Source organism: Haliaeetus albicilla, chromosome 7 (genome assembly GCF_947461875.1).
Source record: "Haliaeetus albicilla chromosome 7, bHalAlb1.1, whole genome shotgun sequence".
Taxonomy (NCBI): Eukaryota; Metazoa; Chordata; class Aves; order Accipitriformes; family Accipitridae; genus Haliaeetus; species Haliaeetus albicilla.
The window spans coordinates 980,522-998,109 of NC_091489.1; the positions used below are offsets into that span (position 1 = coordinate 980,522).

General features: G+C 58.5%; 2 protein-coding genes across 5 annotated transcripts in view; both read left to right on the plus strand.

Annotated features, from left to right (window-relative positions):
- ZNF385C (zinc finger protein 385C) overlaps positions 1 to 17,588 on the plus strand; it is a 99,034-nt gene that overhangs the window by 60,694 nt on the left and 20,752 nt on the right.
- C7H17orf113 (chromosome 7 C17orf113 homolog) lies at positions 417 to 17,310 on the plus strand. 4 transcript variants are annotated; one of them, XM_069786322.1, is made up of 3 exons: positions 417 to 501; positions 12,777 to 13,405; positions 15,108 to 17,310. In XM_069786322.1, exons 2-3 carry the CDS (start codon positions 12,887 to 12,889, stop codon positions 16,638 to 16,640), a joined length of 2,052 nt encoding a protein of 683 aa, XP_069642423.1. In that variant the 5' UTR covers positions 417 to 501; positions 12,777 to 12,886; the 3' UTR covers positions 16,641 to 17,310. The 4 variants fall into 4 exon arrangements, with proteins under 4 accessions (XP_069642423.1, XP_069642424.1, XP_069642421.1 ...); XM_069786323.1 differs by lacking the exon at positions 417 to 501 and adding an exon at positions 9,137 to 9,510 and having other exon boundaries at positions 13,026 to 13,405; XM_069786320.1 differs by lacking the exon at positions 417 to 501 and adding an exon at positions 9,360 to 9,510 and having other exon boundaries at positions 12,877 to 13,405.

Genomic DNA, 17,588 nt, shown 5'->3' on the forward strand with positions numbered 1-17,588 from the left:
AACCCGCGCGGGGCACCTCAGCAGGTGCCTGCCCCACCACAGCCACCCCAAAACAGCTCCCTTGGAGGGGGGGGTCCTGGGCGCTTGGGGGGCGATCCCGGGGGTGCAGACGAAGCCGGTTGTTGCGGGCTCCCTCGTCCCCGCTTAAAGCCGCTTTGCTTTGGCAGCCCCGGGCTCGCTCCGTGCTCGGCAAGAAAAGGGCGCTGGTGCTGCGCTGGGGGGGAGCCGGTGAGCCCCCCCAGTCGCCCCCCCATTGCCATGTTAATACCCGGCACCTCCGGCTGCTTTTCGCCTCCGCGCTCCGGGGCTCGCACCGCCCGCCCGCTTTTGGCGGGTAATTGCGGGGTGCGCGGGGGCGGCGGGCGCGCCCCGCCCTGCCCCGCCCTGCTCTGCCCCGCCCGGCCCCGCCCCGCCCTGCCCTTCCCTGCCCGCAGCCCAGCCGGGCGAGCGGGAGGCACCAGCAGCGCCGAGGCGAGGCAGCCGGATCCAAAATGCTTCTAGGTGGGTGGAACGCAACTTTCCCTCCCCCGCGGGAGCAGCCGGCTGGAGGTTGCTCAGCCCCCCCCCCTGACCCCCCATCGGCCCCCCACTGCTCCCCTTAATCCGCGCGAAAGCCGTTTGCGGAGCTGGCTGGGCGCGGAGGGGGGGTAGCGGGAGCCCTGCGTTGCACAGAGACCCTGGGAGCGGGCAGGGCTCTGGGGGCTCGGCCGGCATGGGGAGGGGGTCCGGCGGGGGCTGGCGGGGGGCAAGGCTCGCCCCGCTGCTGTCCCAGGGATGTTCCTGCCTGCACGGAGCCAATTCAAGCGTTCCTGCAGGCAGCCGCTGCCTTTTGCCGAGTTACTTGAGCTTGAGAAAATTGCAGTCAATCAAGGTACGAGTTGTTCTTTAAAGAAAAAAAACCAAACCTATCTAATTGTTTCTTATTTTCTGGGGAGCTCTGCTAAGGTTATGGGAAGGGGTTTCTTTTCTCCCCTTTGCAATTTTGACCACAGACTTAACTCTTAGTAATGAAAAATCGAGGTGGGTTATCTACTGCCAGGGACGAGCTCCAGAACGTGTGGTGCTTGAGGAGTCCAGGCTCGGGAGCGAGGGGCTGGTAACAGACGCGGCATCAAACACAAACATTGATTCACCTGTGCGGTCCCTATCCTGCTCCCATCAGGGCTTCAGCATGCTAAATTACCCTTGTGAGATTTTCTTCTTTCTAAGCAAATCAGGTTGTTACCGTTCCCTATTGCCATCCTGCCTGAAAACCAATTTAAAGAGCTGTTCTTTTTATTTGCATCAACAAAGCTGTGTACCGTACACCCACAAAATGGTCCCTCGCAGCCCAAGGCACACATGCAGCCTGTTTCTTCGGCTTCTAGCCTGGTAATCCTAATTACTTACGGGATTCAAGCTGAGTTTGACTCACTGCATCTTATTGATTTTTCCCAGGGCTGCAAAAAGAGGAAGAAAAAGGTCACACGCTGACATGGCTTTATTTTGCCCTTGCCGTTCGTTTGGGGGTCAGCTCCGACTTGTGTTTCTGCTGCACCCACGATGCAAATGTTTGATGCTTTTTGTGTGAAATGAGGCCGGAGGCAGCGACTGGCAGCGCCTTGGCAGAAAAGGCAGGGAAAGGCTGGCCGGGTGCGGGGTTCTGGTGCTTTGCTGCTGGCTTTGGCTCAGGGAGCGGAGCGGCAGCAGCAAATGGAGCGCAGCGCTGCTCTCAGACCCGTTTCACGTGCAGATTCGGGGCTGGTAATTTCGGTGGTTTTGTTATTATCGGCATTAACTTCCCAGCAGGCAGCTGGGGAAGGAGCATCGCCCCTGGCTGCTGCCTGCGCTGGGCAGCGATGGGGGTCCGGCAGGTCCCTGCGGGCAGCGGTGCTGGTTCTCCCCATGCATGTACACATGCAAGCGGTCTGCACATACGTGTGAGTGTCTGCAGGTCCACATGCTTACCTGAGCTCATTTTCCTCTGGTAAGGTATCGCTGGCGTGTGCTTGTTGGTGCCTGTGGCTGCAGGAGAGCAGCCGGGCCGGGGGAACGGCGGATGTTATTAAGCTGGCACATCTGACGGGGCTTCTCCGAGGTGCTTGCTTTGTTGTAACTGCAGCCTTGCCCGTCAGCTGTCTCCTATGGATCACTTTAATTTTTCTAATAGTTTGAAACACAATCTTTTCTCCATGAGCTGTCTTTCCCTGTATTTCTGGAACATGTAACGCTACTCGGGATATTTATCTGGAATACTTGTCAGGCAAAGCAGTTTTAAAAAAAAACAAAACCACCCCAAAGCTTGCTTTTAGCCTTGTGGTCTCAAATATGTAGAAAATGTTGTAAAGCCACTAAAGCTTCAACTTTGAACCCATTCTGCCGGGTGCGGTGCCAGGGGCTCGCTGGCGATCTCTGTGCTGGGGCCGGGGACGCGGGACCGTGGTGCTCTGGGTAGAGAAATGCATTGGTTGCAAGGTGCTTGTGCGGTGGCTGCTCCTGTGAGTGTCAAGCATCCTCTCCCTCACCATGTTTTAAACGTCTCCTCAAAAACAAGTGGGAACGCGGAGTCACCCGGCTTCACTCCGTGCCACAGCGCAAACCTGCGGTGGGCAGCGCAGGGTGGAACCACGCGCGTGGGGCCTGATGCTGCTTCGAGTTTGCTGCTGTTAATTGGTTGCTTAATGAGGCTTCCTGTCCTCTCTGTGGTTGTGGGGCTAACAGAGAAGGGAGCCTGTCCCCTCTCAATTGCTGGGTTTGGCTTTGGGGCTCCTTCATCAGATGGTGGGACTGAGCTTTCCCTGAGGTTGTTTTGGGTGAATTTCCCTGTAAATGCAGCAGTTGTTTTTGTTGCCAGGGGCTTGCTCTGAGAAACGTCCTGGGGAAAACATCTGTCCCCTGGTTTCAACCACGAGCGACACCCGGGGGGGCACTGGGGGCTCTGAGCTCCTCCGACAGCCTCAGCCTCCCCTTTGGAGTATTTTTAGACCAAGCTGTCATCTAATCTTGACCTCCAGTATGATGTGGGCTAGAAAATATCACTGCGTTTCCAGCATCAAGCTGAGGGTATAACACAAATTTTTTTAGACCATTTTTAATTATACTTTACCTTGCTGGAATAATGAGTTGCTAACAAGTATTTTGAGCAAACGTGAACTTTGCTGAAGTTTCTGCAGTGACGATGCTCCCAGCCGGCTGCTGGTGGCTGCACTGCCGGCACCGATGCTTTGATGGTCCATTCCAACACCCGCCTGATGTCCCGAAGCTCTAATGACTGCAGGGGCTGGGTATTAACAGATTGCTTTTTTTTCCCCTCTTCTGAACGGGATGTTAGAACGAGTAGGCTGGCTGTTCCCACTCTTCTCTGAAGTGATTATATTAGCACGGCCTGGGTAGGAGTGGCGGAAATTACAATGAAATACTAGCAGTAGGAAATAAAAATCTAATTAAAAAATAATGACAGATGTGTGTCATCTTCCAAACCCTGGGTATGACCAGCCTGGCCCGAGGGCAGCCGTGGTGGGGAGTTACGCACTTCTGCAGCTGTCAGTGCAAATGTGCTCGGGGCTCCCAGAAAATAATGTTGTGAGCAGAAAGCAGGTGGGGGGGAGCAAGGGGCTTTGACCTTTGTAAAGCTTAGGGGGGATATGTAAATGGGGTTTGAAAATCCTCTCAGCCCCACCCCCAGGGCTTACGCCCCTGAAGTCTGAGCTGGTGGGATGCCCTGCAAGTGGGGCGATTCCCCTTTTACCCCCGCCAAGCAAAGCAGGGAGGGACTGGCTGAAGGCCACATGGTTTCACTGCTGGGGGGGGGGGGGCATTGGGGACAGCCGTGATGTTGTCACATGCGGTGGTTTGGGCCTCACCGCGGTGGTCTGCATGCATCGCTCCAGCAGGTCTGGGATGGTGCCGCTGAGAAGGGATGGCCACTGGCCTGGAGCCTGGCTCTGCCACCGACTGCCAGGTGGCCCCGGCCATGTCGCTTATTCTCTCTGAGCCCATCTGTCTCCTCATGGCTCTTCTCTGCTCTCTGGGGGCTCAGTTCCCTGGGGAAGGGCCAGCCCAGCCCTGGCTGTGCAAGGAAGGCACCTGCCTTCAGGTGCTTCAATAATAGAAATCATTAATTTTCACTGCTAATGGAGGAAACGCTGCACTATGAAAAATGTGTGTTGGCTTAGAGGCAATTCAAAAGGCTGGTAGAGACGGGAGCCCCTTAATTTGTTCCAAATTGGTTATTTCACTGGAACGGTGAGAAAGCATCAATTTGAGTATCTTTTTTCCCTTTTCATTTCTGTCAGTCGCTTCCTGGCTGTAATGAATTGGACTCGGCTGTAATTTTTATGATTTAAACGATGCCCAGATTAAAGGCTGAACTAATCTGGTGCTCCAGTCTCCCTGCTGAGCTTGCCATGTTTCGGAAGGACCCTGACCTCTCCCCCACCGCCACCACAGAGGAGAAGGCGATAGTGGGGAGGGGCGGGCAGGGCTTTGGGGAGCGGAGTCTGGATCAGTGTTTAATGCTCGCTGCCTCGTTTTTGCCACTGCCCCAGGTCAGGTTTAGCCCAGCTCCTTCCCGGGCTCCTCGGTACCTGTCGCAGAGATCAGCAAGGTCTCAACCAGGCTGCACTAGCCCCGGTTGGGGCTGGATGGGGGCTCTGCAAGGAGGGCATCGCTAAACGCTCATTTTCAGATCATTAGCTGACACATGAGGAGAGCTGGGAATTAAAATCCAAGGGGAGGTGGGCTTGATGCTTGTGGACGTGAGGAGGAACAGAGGCTTGATAGAGCAAGACCTGTGTCCAGTTTTGCTCCTCCGAAAGCATTTATTATATCATTTGTGCAGGGTTACTGCTCCCTGCAGCTCTTGGGGTGCTGGGTGCCGCCGAGCTGCCTTTCAAGGACCAGGTGCATCAACTGGGAGGGAGCCCAGGGTGGGAGGTTACCTTGTCTCTGCTTCTGCTCTTGCTCCTTGACAAAAGGGCTTTGCCCTTCTCGGCTGCTGCGTGGCGGAGAGCAAACTGGCCCTGTCTCTGATCGGAGGAACGTTAGCCCGAAGCTGGGGTCACTGGCGGGGGAGAAATGAGCACTGCTCCCCTCCCCAGCCCAGACAAATAATCCTGTTTGTGGCCATGCCTGGGAGTTTGCAGGGATGTCATCTGAGTTTATTTCAAGGCTTGTTCCCTGCCAGCTCAAGTCATGCAGCAAAAGGTTGTGACAAGGCTGTGCAGGGGAAGGAGGCGTGAGGCAGCATCCTGCAAGCTGGTAGTGGCTGGGGGAGCGGGGGGCCCCCGTGTCAGCTACTCGGAGGGCCTTCCTTCTCCAGCATGGTCCCATGGTCCCCTCTCCATGGCCCACTGCCCACCCAGGCCCCTCTGCAAGGACCTGAGTGTGCCTGAGCCAGAGCCCCTGTGCCCGCAGTGGTTCTGGAAGGGCACCCCCGGCAGACAAGGAACAACCCCCTGAGTACCCTGGGGATGTGCAGGAGAGCTGGGACACAGCAGGGAAATATTGGGGTCCCCCAGCATATGCCCCGTCCCCTTTTCTGAGCCGAGGCACCCGTTCCTTCCCACGATCCTCCGGTCTCTTTGCAGCGACGCTGCGAAACAGCAGATCCCGCAGGAGGAGCGAGCCCTGCCAGGTCTGCCTGGCCAGGCAACAGCCCCGGGGGGGGGTTGCAGAAGTATTTTTAATTTGTCTGAGCTGACATGGTGTTGAGTGCTCTCTCCCTCACAGAGGGACGGCTCTCTCCTACACGAGACAGCGGCTCCTCACAGCCTGCCTTCCTCCGCCATGCACAGCAGAGATTAAATTGAACTGTCACCACCTTTGGGTGCGAGGGACGCTGCGGTGGGCAAAGCCGGCGGGGGGGCTGGGGTCCTCCCGTGCATGCCCCTGCTGCTCCCAGCCCCCCGTTCGTTTTGGGGCCTGGCACAGATGGGGCTTTGGGTGCAGAGGGGGAGCAGGGACCTGCAGAGCTGCGTGCTCCTTCCCTCCCCTCAAAATCCTCCCTGTGCAGAGCTGACACAGCAGCCCTCCTCGGGCAGCGTGCTGGCGTCTCCCACCCTGTCCCCATGGGATGGATGGGGAGGAAGAGGAGGAGGGCGGCTGGTGGAGCTGGGCAGGAGAGCCGGTGGGCTGCGAGGGGATGGGGCTCTCCTGGGTTAGCAGCTTCGGGAGCACCAGCAACTCTGCTTCCCTGCTGGAAAAGTGTGAGTCATTCCCCAGAGACTGAGAGACTGGCTTAAAGCAGCGAAGGAAAACAAAATCTCATAAATATGTTTGGACTCGGGGATTGAATATCTTTTGGGGTAACGTGGCTGGGTTATCAGTCTCTTCTGTTCAGCTTCTTATAGATGCAACGAAAAACCCTGGGGGAAATGCAGCCCCCAGACGTGGGGCTGAAGTGCTGGCGAGGGGTGCCAGGGTCTGGCCCCTCAGCATCCCCGGCAGGGGCTGTGTGCCTTGGGTTTGGTTCGGCCATCGAAGGCGTGGGGCTGAAATGGAAACTGTGGCTCATCGGGCAGCGGCCGCCCTCGTGCCATGCTGATGATAAATGTGCTCGTGCAGACCGGGCACCTGCCTGCCGAGCTCTCTAGGCATGTCATGGGGGAGAAAAATAGCAATGATCGAATCAAACCAAGACTGCTGCTGCTGCATAGGAGTACATAGAAGTATTTCCATCTCAGTTCCTTTAGGAAGGACATCTGCCATCCCACAAGGTCGCAAGGGCAGGGGTGCTCATCAGGGTCAGGGACATGCTGCAATCACTGCCCAAAATCCACGTTAAACCTGGAGGCTTCCAACAGAAATGTGAATTCATGGAGAAATGAAAAAGAGGCAATTAAAAGACTATTTCACGTGAAGCGTTTCAGCCGTTTCCTGTAGCCTCCCCACCACAGGACCCCAGGCAGAAGTGCACAGGGCAGAAGAGACCAGTGGGTTCAGCCGTGCCCCCCGGCACGAAGCAGGCAGAACCCCCCCGCTTCCTCCACCACCCCGGTGCCTGCAGGGTTCACCCAGCACACCCTGGCTTTCCCAGCCCTCTCCCCAGGCTCGGTGTGCCTCGGCAGGCACCCGGGGTCTCTACCTGGCCACTCGGCCCCCGGCAGATGCCTGCGTGTCTGTCCTCATCCCACCCTTGCTCCCGCGAGGCCGCCGTGGTTTGGCATTAATGTGGGTGAGGATGTGAGCTGGGTGCCTGGCAGGGCTGGAGCTGCTCCTGATGGGTTACCGACCCCTCCAGAGCCGGGCACAGTAAATTACGGCCCCCCACCCTGGGCAGGCAGCTTTCACCTTCCCCGGCTGATGCCTGTCTCCCTGCCCGGCGCTGGGGCAGGGTCTCCCATGTGCCAGGGGCTCTGCAGCAGCGGTTTGCCTGAGAGTGAAATGCCCTGCAGAGCAGCCGACCTGCTCTGTGTCCCTCATTTTCTGGCTGTGCTCAGAGAGGAGCCTGGTCCCCGCTGCGATGCCGCGTGCTGCCGCAGTTGGCTTGCCCAGCGGGATTTTGGTGTCCTGCCTGGTCCCCGTTGCTTCTTTTCATGAGTGGTTTTGTTTCTTCACTGCAGATTTTTCCTGCCTGGCTCCCTTTGGGTTGTGATAATTATAAGTGACTGCGTTTGTATCTGGTGCTGGGGAAAGCGGAGGGGAGGATGGGCAGCGAGTGCTTTTGCCAAATCCACCTGTTTTCCAGGACGTTGCATGGGGCTCATTGGTGCTCCCTGTCCCTCTGCTCTGGGTTTGGGTGCCTCTCCCAACAGTGTGGGGCAGGAGCAGCCTGTGGGATCGGATCAGGCTGCTCCCTTTGGGAACCAGAGGGGAAAAGCAAGCGTGTTCCTCGGTCCTGCCAGTGCATCCCGTTGTAGGGGGCTTGGCAGGGGCCAAGCGCTGCCAGGGCCCGTGGGAAACGGGGTCGACCCCAGCCCGCGGGGCCACCGGCTGCTGCCGCTCCCTGTGCCGGGACCGCTGACCTTTGCAATCCTGCTCCGGATGCTGCGAACCAGAGGATGCGGCAGCCTCCTGCCTGAAAACTGATTAAAAAGGCTAAGTCCTCTTTTCTCGCTTGCATTAGCACAAGAATAAATAGTGCATATTTTCACTCCTAGGAGCCCCGTCTCTGGTTTCACCCAGCTCCTGTTAGCTTTAACCCTGGGCTGAGGTGGCCGCGCAGGAATGTCCCAGGAGCAGGAAGAGCCTCTTGCCCCAGGACATGTGGAGGAGCCTAAAGAGAGGAATTTACTCGGGGGCCGCCGGTCCCCGTCCCCCCCCCAGCCCCGTGCGGAGCCAGCCGGAGCCAGGTACAATGCAGCCCCTAATCCAGGCACATACCGTGGGGCCGCAGCCCCTGTCGAGGCCTGACTGTGCACCGGGCGCAGGTGGAGTGGGGGCCGAGAGCATCCTCCCGCGACCGGCCACCGTGTCCGTGCTGTGGGACGGGGAGGGGTGTTCCCATTCGGAGCTCCCGTGGATCATCGGTGCTCTCTGGGATTTTAGTGTCCTCGGGAGCCTTGTTCGGGGGACAGCAAAGGTGGCATAAAATCTGATTTTTGGACGAGGTTGAGGGGCTCTAAAATTCACCTGCATTTAGTGCTAAAAGAAGGGTTTTCTGGTGTTAGTGGAGCTCCCGTTCTCGTTAGGGCGCCCCAGCACGAGGGGGCTGGTGCCGGTGCCAGTCCCAGCGCCAGTCCTGCCGCTACGGACCAGGAGCTCGGTCCGCGTCCCGCTGCAGCGCTCCCGCTAAGGGGCTCGGACCTGGATTTTGCGAAAGCTCAAGGCCTGCGGGCAGGGCTGGAGACCTGCTTTGCCCGCAGCTGCCGGCTCGCGGGGCGCTCGGGTCCTGGCTCTGCCCACACCCGAGGAAACCCATCCCGGCTGGATGCGGCTCATCCCGGCTGGATGCGGCTCGTCCTCGGCCGCGGGACCCGTGGCGGGGGGCCGCGGGCCGGGCACCCCGCGCCCGTCGCCTTGGCCGTCCTCGCACGTCGGCGGGACGCCTCTCGCCAGGGAACCGTGTGTCGGGCGCGGGGTCCAGCTCGGCGCGTTCCCCTTCCCCGGGGGGGGGGCCGGAGCCCGTCCATCGCCCGGTCGCCGCCTCCAACCGGCCCCGGCGGCCGGACCGCCGCCACGCCGCCTTCCCCGTTCCCGGCCACCGCTAGTGGCCACTGCCGCCGTCGGCTGCCGGGAGCATCGGCGGAGCCAGACAGTCCTCGCAGCAAGATGGCTGCTCCCATGCTGCCGTGAGCACCGGGCGGCAGCCGCAGGCTTTGTTCCCGCAGCCGCCCCGCTCGGGGCCGCGGCAGCGCCGGAGGGGGCGTCCGCCCCCCCCCTGCGCCGAGCGGGGCTGCCGGGGCGGGGGGTGCGCTGCTGGCGCTCCCTGCCTCCCGGCCGGTTCCGTTTTCCGTTTTTTTTTTTTTTTTTTTTGGTCTTTGCATTGTTTGGCTGGGTTTGGTTTTTTAATTAGATTTTTTTTTTTTGTCCCCCTCTTTAAAAACCAAAATCTGGGAAGTTCATCCCAAAGCCTATGGCAGCCTTTCAATGGTACGTATGTAGGGGGAGGGTGGGTGGGTGGGTGGGCTGGTGCCGGGGTCGTGTGCCGCTCTGCTCACCCTCACCCGGGCAGGCGTGAGGTGACCGGCAGCCGTGGGTGACGCGCCCGGTGGGGTGCGAGGGTCAGCGCAGCGGCTCGTCCTCTTGCGCGTAAATCCCGATCCTGCCCAAACTTCCCTGCCCGCCGTGCTCCTGCCCCGGCTGCGGGGAGCAGCGGGCTGGTGGGGGTACCGTAGTGTCACCCCCGCTCCCGAGCCGCTTCATCCCCGCACGTGCTGCCGAGTCCCCGAGGAAACGCAGCGCTGCTTTTCCCCGTGGCCAGCAGCGGCCGGGGAGCGACGTGCACGGCGGCAGGGAAGGGTGCCCGGAGCTGGTGCCGGTGCAGAGCAGGCGCTGCGGAAAGTGGTGCCGCAGTACTCTGCTCCATCCCGAGCTCTCCCCGGTCCCGTGCGCCCTAGACACTAATTGCTGCTCTTTTTCTTTCTTTCCAAGGTAGCGGTTTTTGCTGGAGCAAGCGCTGGGGGCTCTGTGTAGGTGGGGATGAGTTTGGGAGCGAACAGAGTCGGTGATGGGGAGGGAACGGCGGAAACCGCCCCCCCGGGACGGCAGCCAGGGCGCGACAAGCTCGACGCCTGCCCGGCACGGGGATGGGGGCGATGGGTCCGGGGCAGGCTGAGCCCGTGAACCGTGAGCAAGGCTGTCGAAGACGGCAGAGCTGTCCCTGCTGCGCGGGCACCTCCTCCCATTTCGGGGGCAAGCCCCAAGCCTCACTGGGGTGCGGCAGGGGCACCGGCACAATCCCAACCCTGGCAGAGCCTGCGTCCCTGGGGAATGTCTGACGGGTGCTGGCAACTGCAGAGGAAAACATTCAGCAAGACAGGTCTGGGCTTTGACTCTCACGTGGCAAGTCTGTCACAGTTTCCTAATTAACGTGCTTCCGAGGAGACGCTGCTCTGGCCGGCACCTGGCGGCTGTGGTGCAGCTCTTGGACCGGCCTGAGGAAGCGGCTGCAGCTTTGTCAGGACCCCCCGGCTGTGGGAATTGTTCCCTGGGTGCTCCCAGCTGCACCGTGCCAAGGTTTAGGACCAGGCGGGAGACCTGCCTCTGGGAAGCAAACCAAACCACATTAAACAGGCTAAGAGCAAGATGCAGAAGGAATCCACACACCCACTGCAAGCCTTGAAAGCTTTGTGCTTCCTGCGGGCAGGAAGAAACTCCTAGCAGGGCCGTGTCCTGGGGTTTCTCTCTGCTTCCTTGGAAGCGTTTGATGCTGACTGTGGTCAGAGCCAAGTTTTGGACTAGCAAAGTCCTACTCTGACCTGGGCTGGCTGCTCTGGTCCTTCTGTCCTTTTCCCCCTGCCCTTGCAGAGCTGGCTTGCAGCTCCCGGTTTGCTGGAAGAGCACAGGGTGAGAGCTCCCAGGGCTGGAAGCAGAAGGGTAACGCTCTGAAGATGCACACGTGTCTAGTGAACTGGGACAGGGCTGCTGAGGGAGCTGGGACCATGATGCACCTGGACGGCAGCAATGGGAGATACGGGCTCCGAGGGTCCGCACCATGCTGGCCCCTCAACACCCACCTCTGCAGGGTGAGGTGCTTGGTGCCTGGCTGGCACGCAGGCTGCAGCCGGGCTTGGAGATGCTGGTGCTGCCTGCTCCTCTGCCGGCTCCTGTCTGGGGGCAGGCATGTTTTCTCTCTGGACGGAGAGAGGGTTTCTTGGCCTCTGATGCCTTTTTACCAAGTTACTCTGTTTTCTGTGATGGAGGAGCAAAGCGGGAGCGCTGCTTCTGTCCAGCGTGGCAGGAGGCTTTGGTACATCCACCCTCTTTCAGGAGGAGTTTGATGGGAAGGAGAAGGAGAGGGTCCCCAAAAAGCTGCGTGCAGCCAGAAGAAACTCTTAGAGCCGGGGGAAGACTCACTGCTTGGAGCTGGACCTGGGGGGGACCAGCAAGGTGGTGAGGGAGGACGGGCAGCTGCTCCTGAGCACCCCAGGGAAAGCACAGGGGCTGAGCACAGTTACCCTTTCCCCTCCCGCTGTCAGTAAAGGACGTTCCTTGGTCCTGGGGAGCGTGGCTGGGCGAAGGGAGTCCTGTGGCTGCGGTGCTACCTGGCCATGGTGCCAGGCAGCTCCACCGCCAGCCGGCCAGCATCGCCCAGGGCTGCCCGAGGGGAACCCCTGCCCCACGGGAACGGGTGTTGGCAGCTCTGGGAGTCGGGGTATTGCTCTAACGCCTAAATCATGAGGCTTCCCACTTCTTCCTGAGCGCTGTGGTAATGGCTCTGGTGCTTGGGGGTTTTGTTCTTTAGGAAAACCTCAAGTTCCTCGTGGGTTGCTCAGCAAGTCGTACTGACTGACAGTATTCCCTGGCTTGCACTGCTGCTGAATGTCCATTTTCTTTCCTTTTCCCTCTGCGTTTCATTTCCCCACCTTTCCCCACCCTGTGCTGGGTTCCTCCTCCCATTGCCTTTATCAAGGCTTATTTTGGTTTTTCAATCCTTTTTATGGAGGAATGCAAGGATTGGACTGAGTGGGGCTTAAGTATAGGGACGGAATTGAGCAGATGCTTAAATACTTTCACCTACCTGGTTTAAACACGTGCATAAGTGCTTTGCAGACTCAGGCTCCGGTGGATGCTCGGGAGCCCTGGCTGGAAGGGGTCCTGTGCATCAGCCGCCCCTGGGAGGGATGCTGGGCTGGGGTTCTGACTGTGCGGAGCACAGCCCTGCTGCCACGGGACACAGCGTGGCTTTGGCAATTTCCCGGGATAGAGACAAGCAAGGGAGGAATGAAAACACACACGTGTGCACGCAAGCACCTGTTTCTGAGCTGGTCTCCAAGTCATCCTCGTTCAGCTCCAGGTCTCTGGCACTCGCCGTCAGCAGCGGGTGCTGCTCCTCGTGGGGCTGAACACTCGTTTTTAGATGGTTGGTCCAAAGCCAGCTTTGAACATGCCATACCTTCCCAGCATCAGCCGCAGCATGGAGGTCTGGTCTGATGGGAAGCATGCTTCGGTGTCCGTGTGATCACGAGGAGGACTGTGCGTGTGTGCCAGTCCCACTGCTGACACCGAGAGCTGCCGGTGACACCGATGAGGCGCTCGGTGGGATCCCCCTGCGCGGTGCTGGGGCTGTCGCACAGCCCTGCTTGCCCGGAGTGCTGCCACCGCAGCTCTTCATTAGCAGCCAAGAATAAACGATGAGCACAGGCTGAGGTTTGCAGGGCCCTAATCCCTTTCCCTTGTGTCTCTTTCATCTCCAGTCGGACCAGGAGAGTTGTAATAGACCTTCTTACTAAATTAAATGTAGAGGCTGCTCCTCCAAGGCACATTTCAGTTCAGCCGTAGTGTTTGATTTCCCAGCCACAGCAATATGGTGCCTCCAGGGAAAAAGCCAGCTGGGGAAACTTCCAATTCCAATAAAAAATGTAAGCGCTATTTCAATGAGCACTGGAAGGAAGAATTTACCTGGCTGGAGTTTGACTATGAGAGGAAACTCATGTTTTGCATAGAGTGTCGGCAGGCGCTGGTGAAGAACAAGCACGGTAAAGCGGAGAATGCTTTTACCGTGGGCACAGACAACTTCCAACGCCATGCCCTGCTGCGGCACGTCACCTCCGGCGCGCACCGCCAGGCGCTGGCGGTGAACCGGGAGCAGCTGGCTTTCGAGACCCGTGTCCATGGCCACCCGGAGCTGCGCTCGGTCATCAAGGTGGAGGTCAACCCGGCGAAGGTGGCCGTCCTCACCACTGTCTACTGGATGGCGAAGGAGGAGATCCCGGACGAGAAGTGCTCCTCCCTGCTTGACTTCCAGAAGTTCAACCTGTGCCAGGCGCTGCTGGCCTCCGAGCACAGCGAGTACTACCACCCCAGCAGCGTCAGGGAGATGCAGGTGTGTATGTCGGGCTGGGGGCTCTGCACCCGTGTTTGACGGCTGCTTTGGGGCCGGGTGGTGCCGCCTGCCTGCGAAGCTGCCCACGCCCGCCGCGTTCAGCAGGGCGGGTTGGCTTCCCAGCACCCTGTCGAGCGTCGCCAGCGCCCGCTTGGCTTTTCTTCGGGTGCCGCATGTGCGAGCAAGGAGCCTTAAGCATGAGCTCCCATCCCACGGGCCCCGGTGAAACGTGGTGGGGGGCAAGCGTGTGCGCTGCCTCGCCAGGGCCAGAGTCGTCTTTGCGGCGAGGATCGCTGGATCTTCCCGGCGGCGTGAGCCCGGGAGAGCCGGAGCTGGGTGCCGTGGCGGCAGGCAGAGCAGGCAGGAGGCCGGGCAGGGAGCTGGTGTCCCAGGCAGAGCAGGGGCTGGGGCCGTTGGCTGCTCAGGAGCACTGACAGGCTCTGTGTCAGCGTTGGCTGATGGGCAGACATCTGTCCCCGTCCTTGGACAGGTAAACGCGCCCGGTGGCACCAGGGCACATCCGCGATGTGCTTGGGACCACCGGCCCCGTCCACAAAACCAGGCTGCTCCGGGGCGTGCTCTAGTCCCACGGGGGAGCCGGTGGAGCCAGGCGATGCTCCTGTTCTCCAGGAGCTTCAGTGGAGACTGGAAGGTCCTCCACATTGAACATCAACGTGGCACTTTCTTGGTGTCATTCCCTGATTTGACAAAGCAGGAGAAGGTGATGGGCTCCCTCGAAGGAGCCTCGGGCTCGTGTGTGCTTCCAGACACGCAGGGAGACCAGGAGCATCCTCTCCTGTCTGAGCGTGCCAGGCTGCTTGAAGGATAAAAGCTCAGGAGTTCAATTAGCACATGAGCACTGTGGGTTTTTCCTCTTTTGCCCTAAACTGAGCAATCAGAAAGATCAAGTAGCCGGAGAGTTTAGAAAGGATTTTCTTAATTTTACAAATGCTTCATGCCTGTTAAAATCAAATTAAATTTTTAGTGAGTCTTGGCCATTTGCCAGGCTTTTTAGATCTCTAAAGAGCCTTATTTTTCTGCAGATAGACTAAATCCACTAATTAGATTTCTCAGCCTGAAGTGCTACTTACAGCATTCACCCACACTGAGGAAGTTTTCCTTTCAAACCGGGGTGTTTGCCTGAAATGTGGAAAACTGAGTAAAGAAGGAGAAGATGCTGTAGAGTTTTGCTGCTGCTCCTACCCATGCTGGGCTTGTAAAACACGAGTGTAATTGCTGAAGTTTGAACCAAGGCAGTGGGTTGTCAGCGTCTTGCCTCGCTCCCGGCACAGGCAGAGTCTCGGGAACCCGGGTGACGGCGGGGTGCGGCAGCTCGGTGCTGCCCTGGCGGTGTTTGGTCCTGCTGAAGCTGTGAGGCTCCAACCCCCGGCTCAGGGCAGGGACCCCCGAGCTCTCTGCAGCTTTGCTCGGTGCTTGGGCTGCAGGCCAGGAGCGGGAGGAGACGGTATATTAGGGAAAAAAAAAAAGTGATTTCCAGCTTGTATGTGTACTTGTATATACAACTTGCTTAAGGGCTTTTCTCCGACTCGGGACCTTGCGCCGCTTCTGGGGAGATCCGAGGGCGGGAGCCTTGCAGCTCGCTTTGCGCCGGGTGCTGTGCATCTCCCGCGTGCTTTTGAAGTTCATTTGTGTTTCTCTTTCCCTCCCCGCCTGCCCTGCGCACCTCCTTTAACTGGCTCAGGCAGCGATCGCCAAAGTCCTGCACAACGAGGACAGGCACAGGATAAAAGCTTCGCCGTTTGTTGGGCTGGTGGTGGACGAGACGGTGGACGTCCTGGAGCACCGCAGCCTCGCCATGTTCACCACCACCGTCTCCCCCTGCAACGGGCAGACCTCCGCCACCTTCCTGGGGAGCTTCGAGCTGCCCGCTGGGGAGGCCTCCACGGTGGCGGGCAAGGTGGGCGAGGTGATGCGCTCCTTCGGCATCCCCACCATGAAGATCACCTGGCTCAGCGCCGACAGCGCCTCGCTGGTGGCCGAGCGGCTGAGCGGGGTGGGGACCGCGCTGACCTCCCTCTGCCCGCTCCTCACGGAGATGCACTGCCTGTCCCACGGGAGCTCCCTGCTGCCGGCCGAGAGCATCGTCAGCATCGAATACCTCCAGAAATACGAGACCACCGTGGATGCCGTGTACAGGCTCTACTCCAGCTTCAGGGGGGAAAGCAACGGCCTGCAGGAGCTGCGGAGCGTCCTGGACCTCTGCGAGATAGACCTCGGGAGCCCCAAAGCCGTCCACTGGACTTCTATTTTCCCAGCTGTGAAAGCCATCGATTCCTCGTGGCCCACGCTGGTGCTGCTGCTGGAGAGCGAGGCGGAGCGGTCGCCCGTGGCCCATGGCCTCTGCGAAGAACTCAAGAAGTTCCAGTTTGTGGCCTTCACCAAGATCCTCCTGGACGTCCTCCCCGTCTTCCAGAAACTCAGCCGCTTCTTCCAGATCGAGGACTTCGACCTCTCCATCCTGAAGCCCATTGTCTCTGCCACAGCCACCACCCTGCAGGCCCAGAAGAGCGCCAGTGGCCAGAACCTCCAGGAGTTCCTCAACGAGATGAACGAGCACCCGCGGGATGACCGGGAGGGCGAGAGCCGCCTCTACTACAAGGGTGTTGAGCTGGCCAACTGCTCCAAGGTCCACCTGAAGCACTTTGAGCGCCTGAAGGAGAGCTACCTGGAGAGCGTGCGGGGCAACCTGCTGGACAGGTTCCCCAGCAGAGTCCTGGAGGCCATCAGCTCCTTCTCGGCCATCTTCAACCCCAAGTGCTACCCCCAGTCTTTGGAGGACATTGGCAGCTACGGGGTCAGCGAGCTGAATTTCCTCCTGCAGGCTTACTCCCGGGTGGTGGTGAGCGAGAGGGCCCTGAGCGATTTCCCCCTCTTCAAGCGGATCGTCTTCAGCCTCAGCCAGCTCTCCTTCAAGGACCTCTGCGTCAAGCTGGTCTACAGCAACTCTGAGATGCACGAGCTCTTCCCGGACTTCGCCATCCTTGCAGCCATCGCCCTGGCCTTGCCACTGGGCTCGGTCCTTGCCGAGAAGATCAGCCGGGGCCGGGAGCTGCTGAAGCGCGGCCGGTTGCGCTGCACGAAGGACGAGGGGCTCTCCGACCTCATGAAGATCGCCATCGATGGGCCGGCCATCAACGAGTTTGACTTTGCGTTGGCCATCGAGCACTACGAGAGCATGAGGGAGTCCGGCTTCATTGTGGCGCAGGTGAAGTGAGCGGCAGCCGGCAAAGGCAGAGCCCTGCGGGCAGGGAGCCGGGTCCTGCGGCCAGCCCTGAGCGCCGGCTTGATGCCACCTTTCCCCATCGCTGGTCACGGCTGGGGCCGGGCAGCTGCCAGTGGATGGTGACCTGCTCTGTGCTGGGAAGAGGAGATGGGATCCTTCACAAAGCCATGCTGGTTGCATGACCACCCCTCCCTCATCCATCTGAATTGGGGCCACCTGAAATCCAAATTGCGCAGAGGTTTTTTTCAAGGGTTTGTTGTTATTTTGTTTTAGGGAGATGAAGGCAAATCTTCTCTTGAGCTCAAATGTCACATTGCCTTTGCACAATGATACGCAGCAGCTTTTACTTAGTACTCTGCAAAAAATATCTGATTTTTGTTGTTTTGGAGCCTCAAGAATGAATGCAGAAAAGGCAGTGCATCTTTCTAGCTCCGTGGCAAACCCTAAAATGCCTGGCGGTGTCTTGTTGGTATTCCTTGCGCACAGCACAAAATTTTTTTAGCAGTGGCATCAAGTCCTGATCATTTCAAGAGCAAGAGATTTAGAGAATGATATTGTAATCACCGAGGAAATAGTAACTTCTAAATGCATCATTGTGTATATATGTGTATGTGTATATATATATAAATATATATATAAATATATATATATAAAAAAGGTCTATCTTAATTTTCCTAATTTTCCTAGTGTTTAAAATACAAAGATATCTAAAAGGACTTTTTTTGCAATGACAGAATAAATTATAAGCAGGGGTCCAAAAAATAATAAATAGCGAATTCCTGGTCTTTTCAAAATGGCATCACATACCTACGTTCCCTTTGCACTCTGAGCTCTCTGCAACCAAAGAAAGAGTCTTTTAACACCTGCTTTTGGGACAGACCTGAGTCGTTTGGCTTGTGTTTTTCCTTTTGAACATTCCCTTTACCCCAAAGCAAGCGA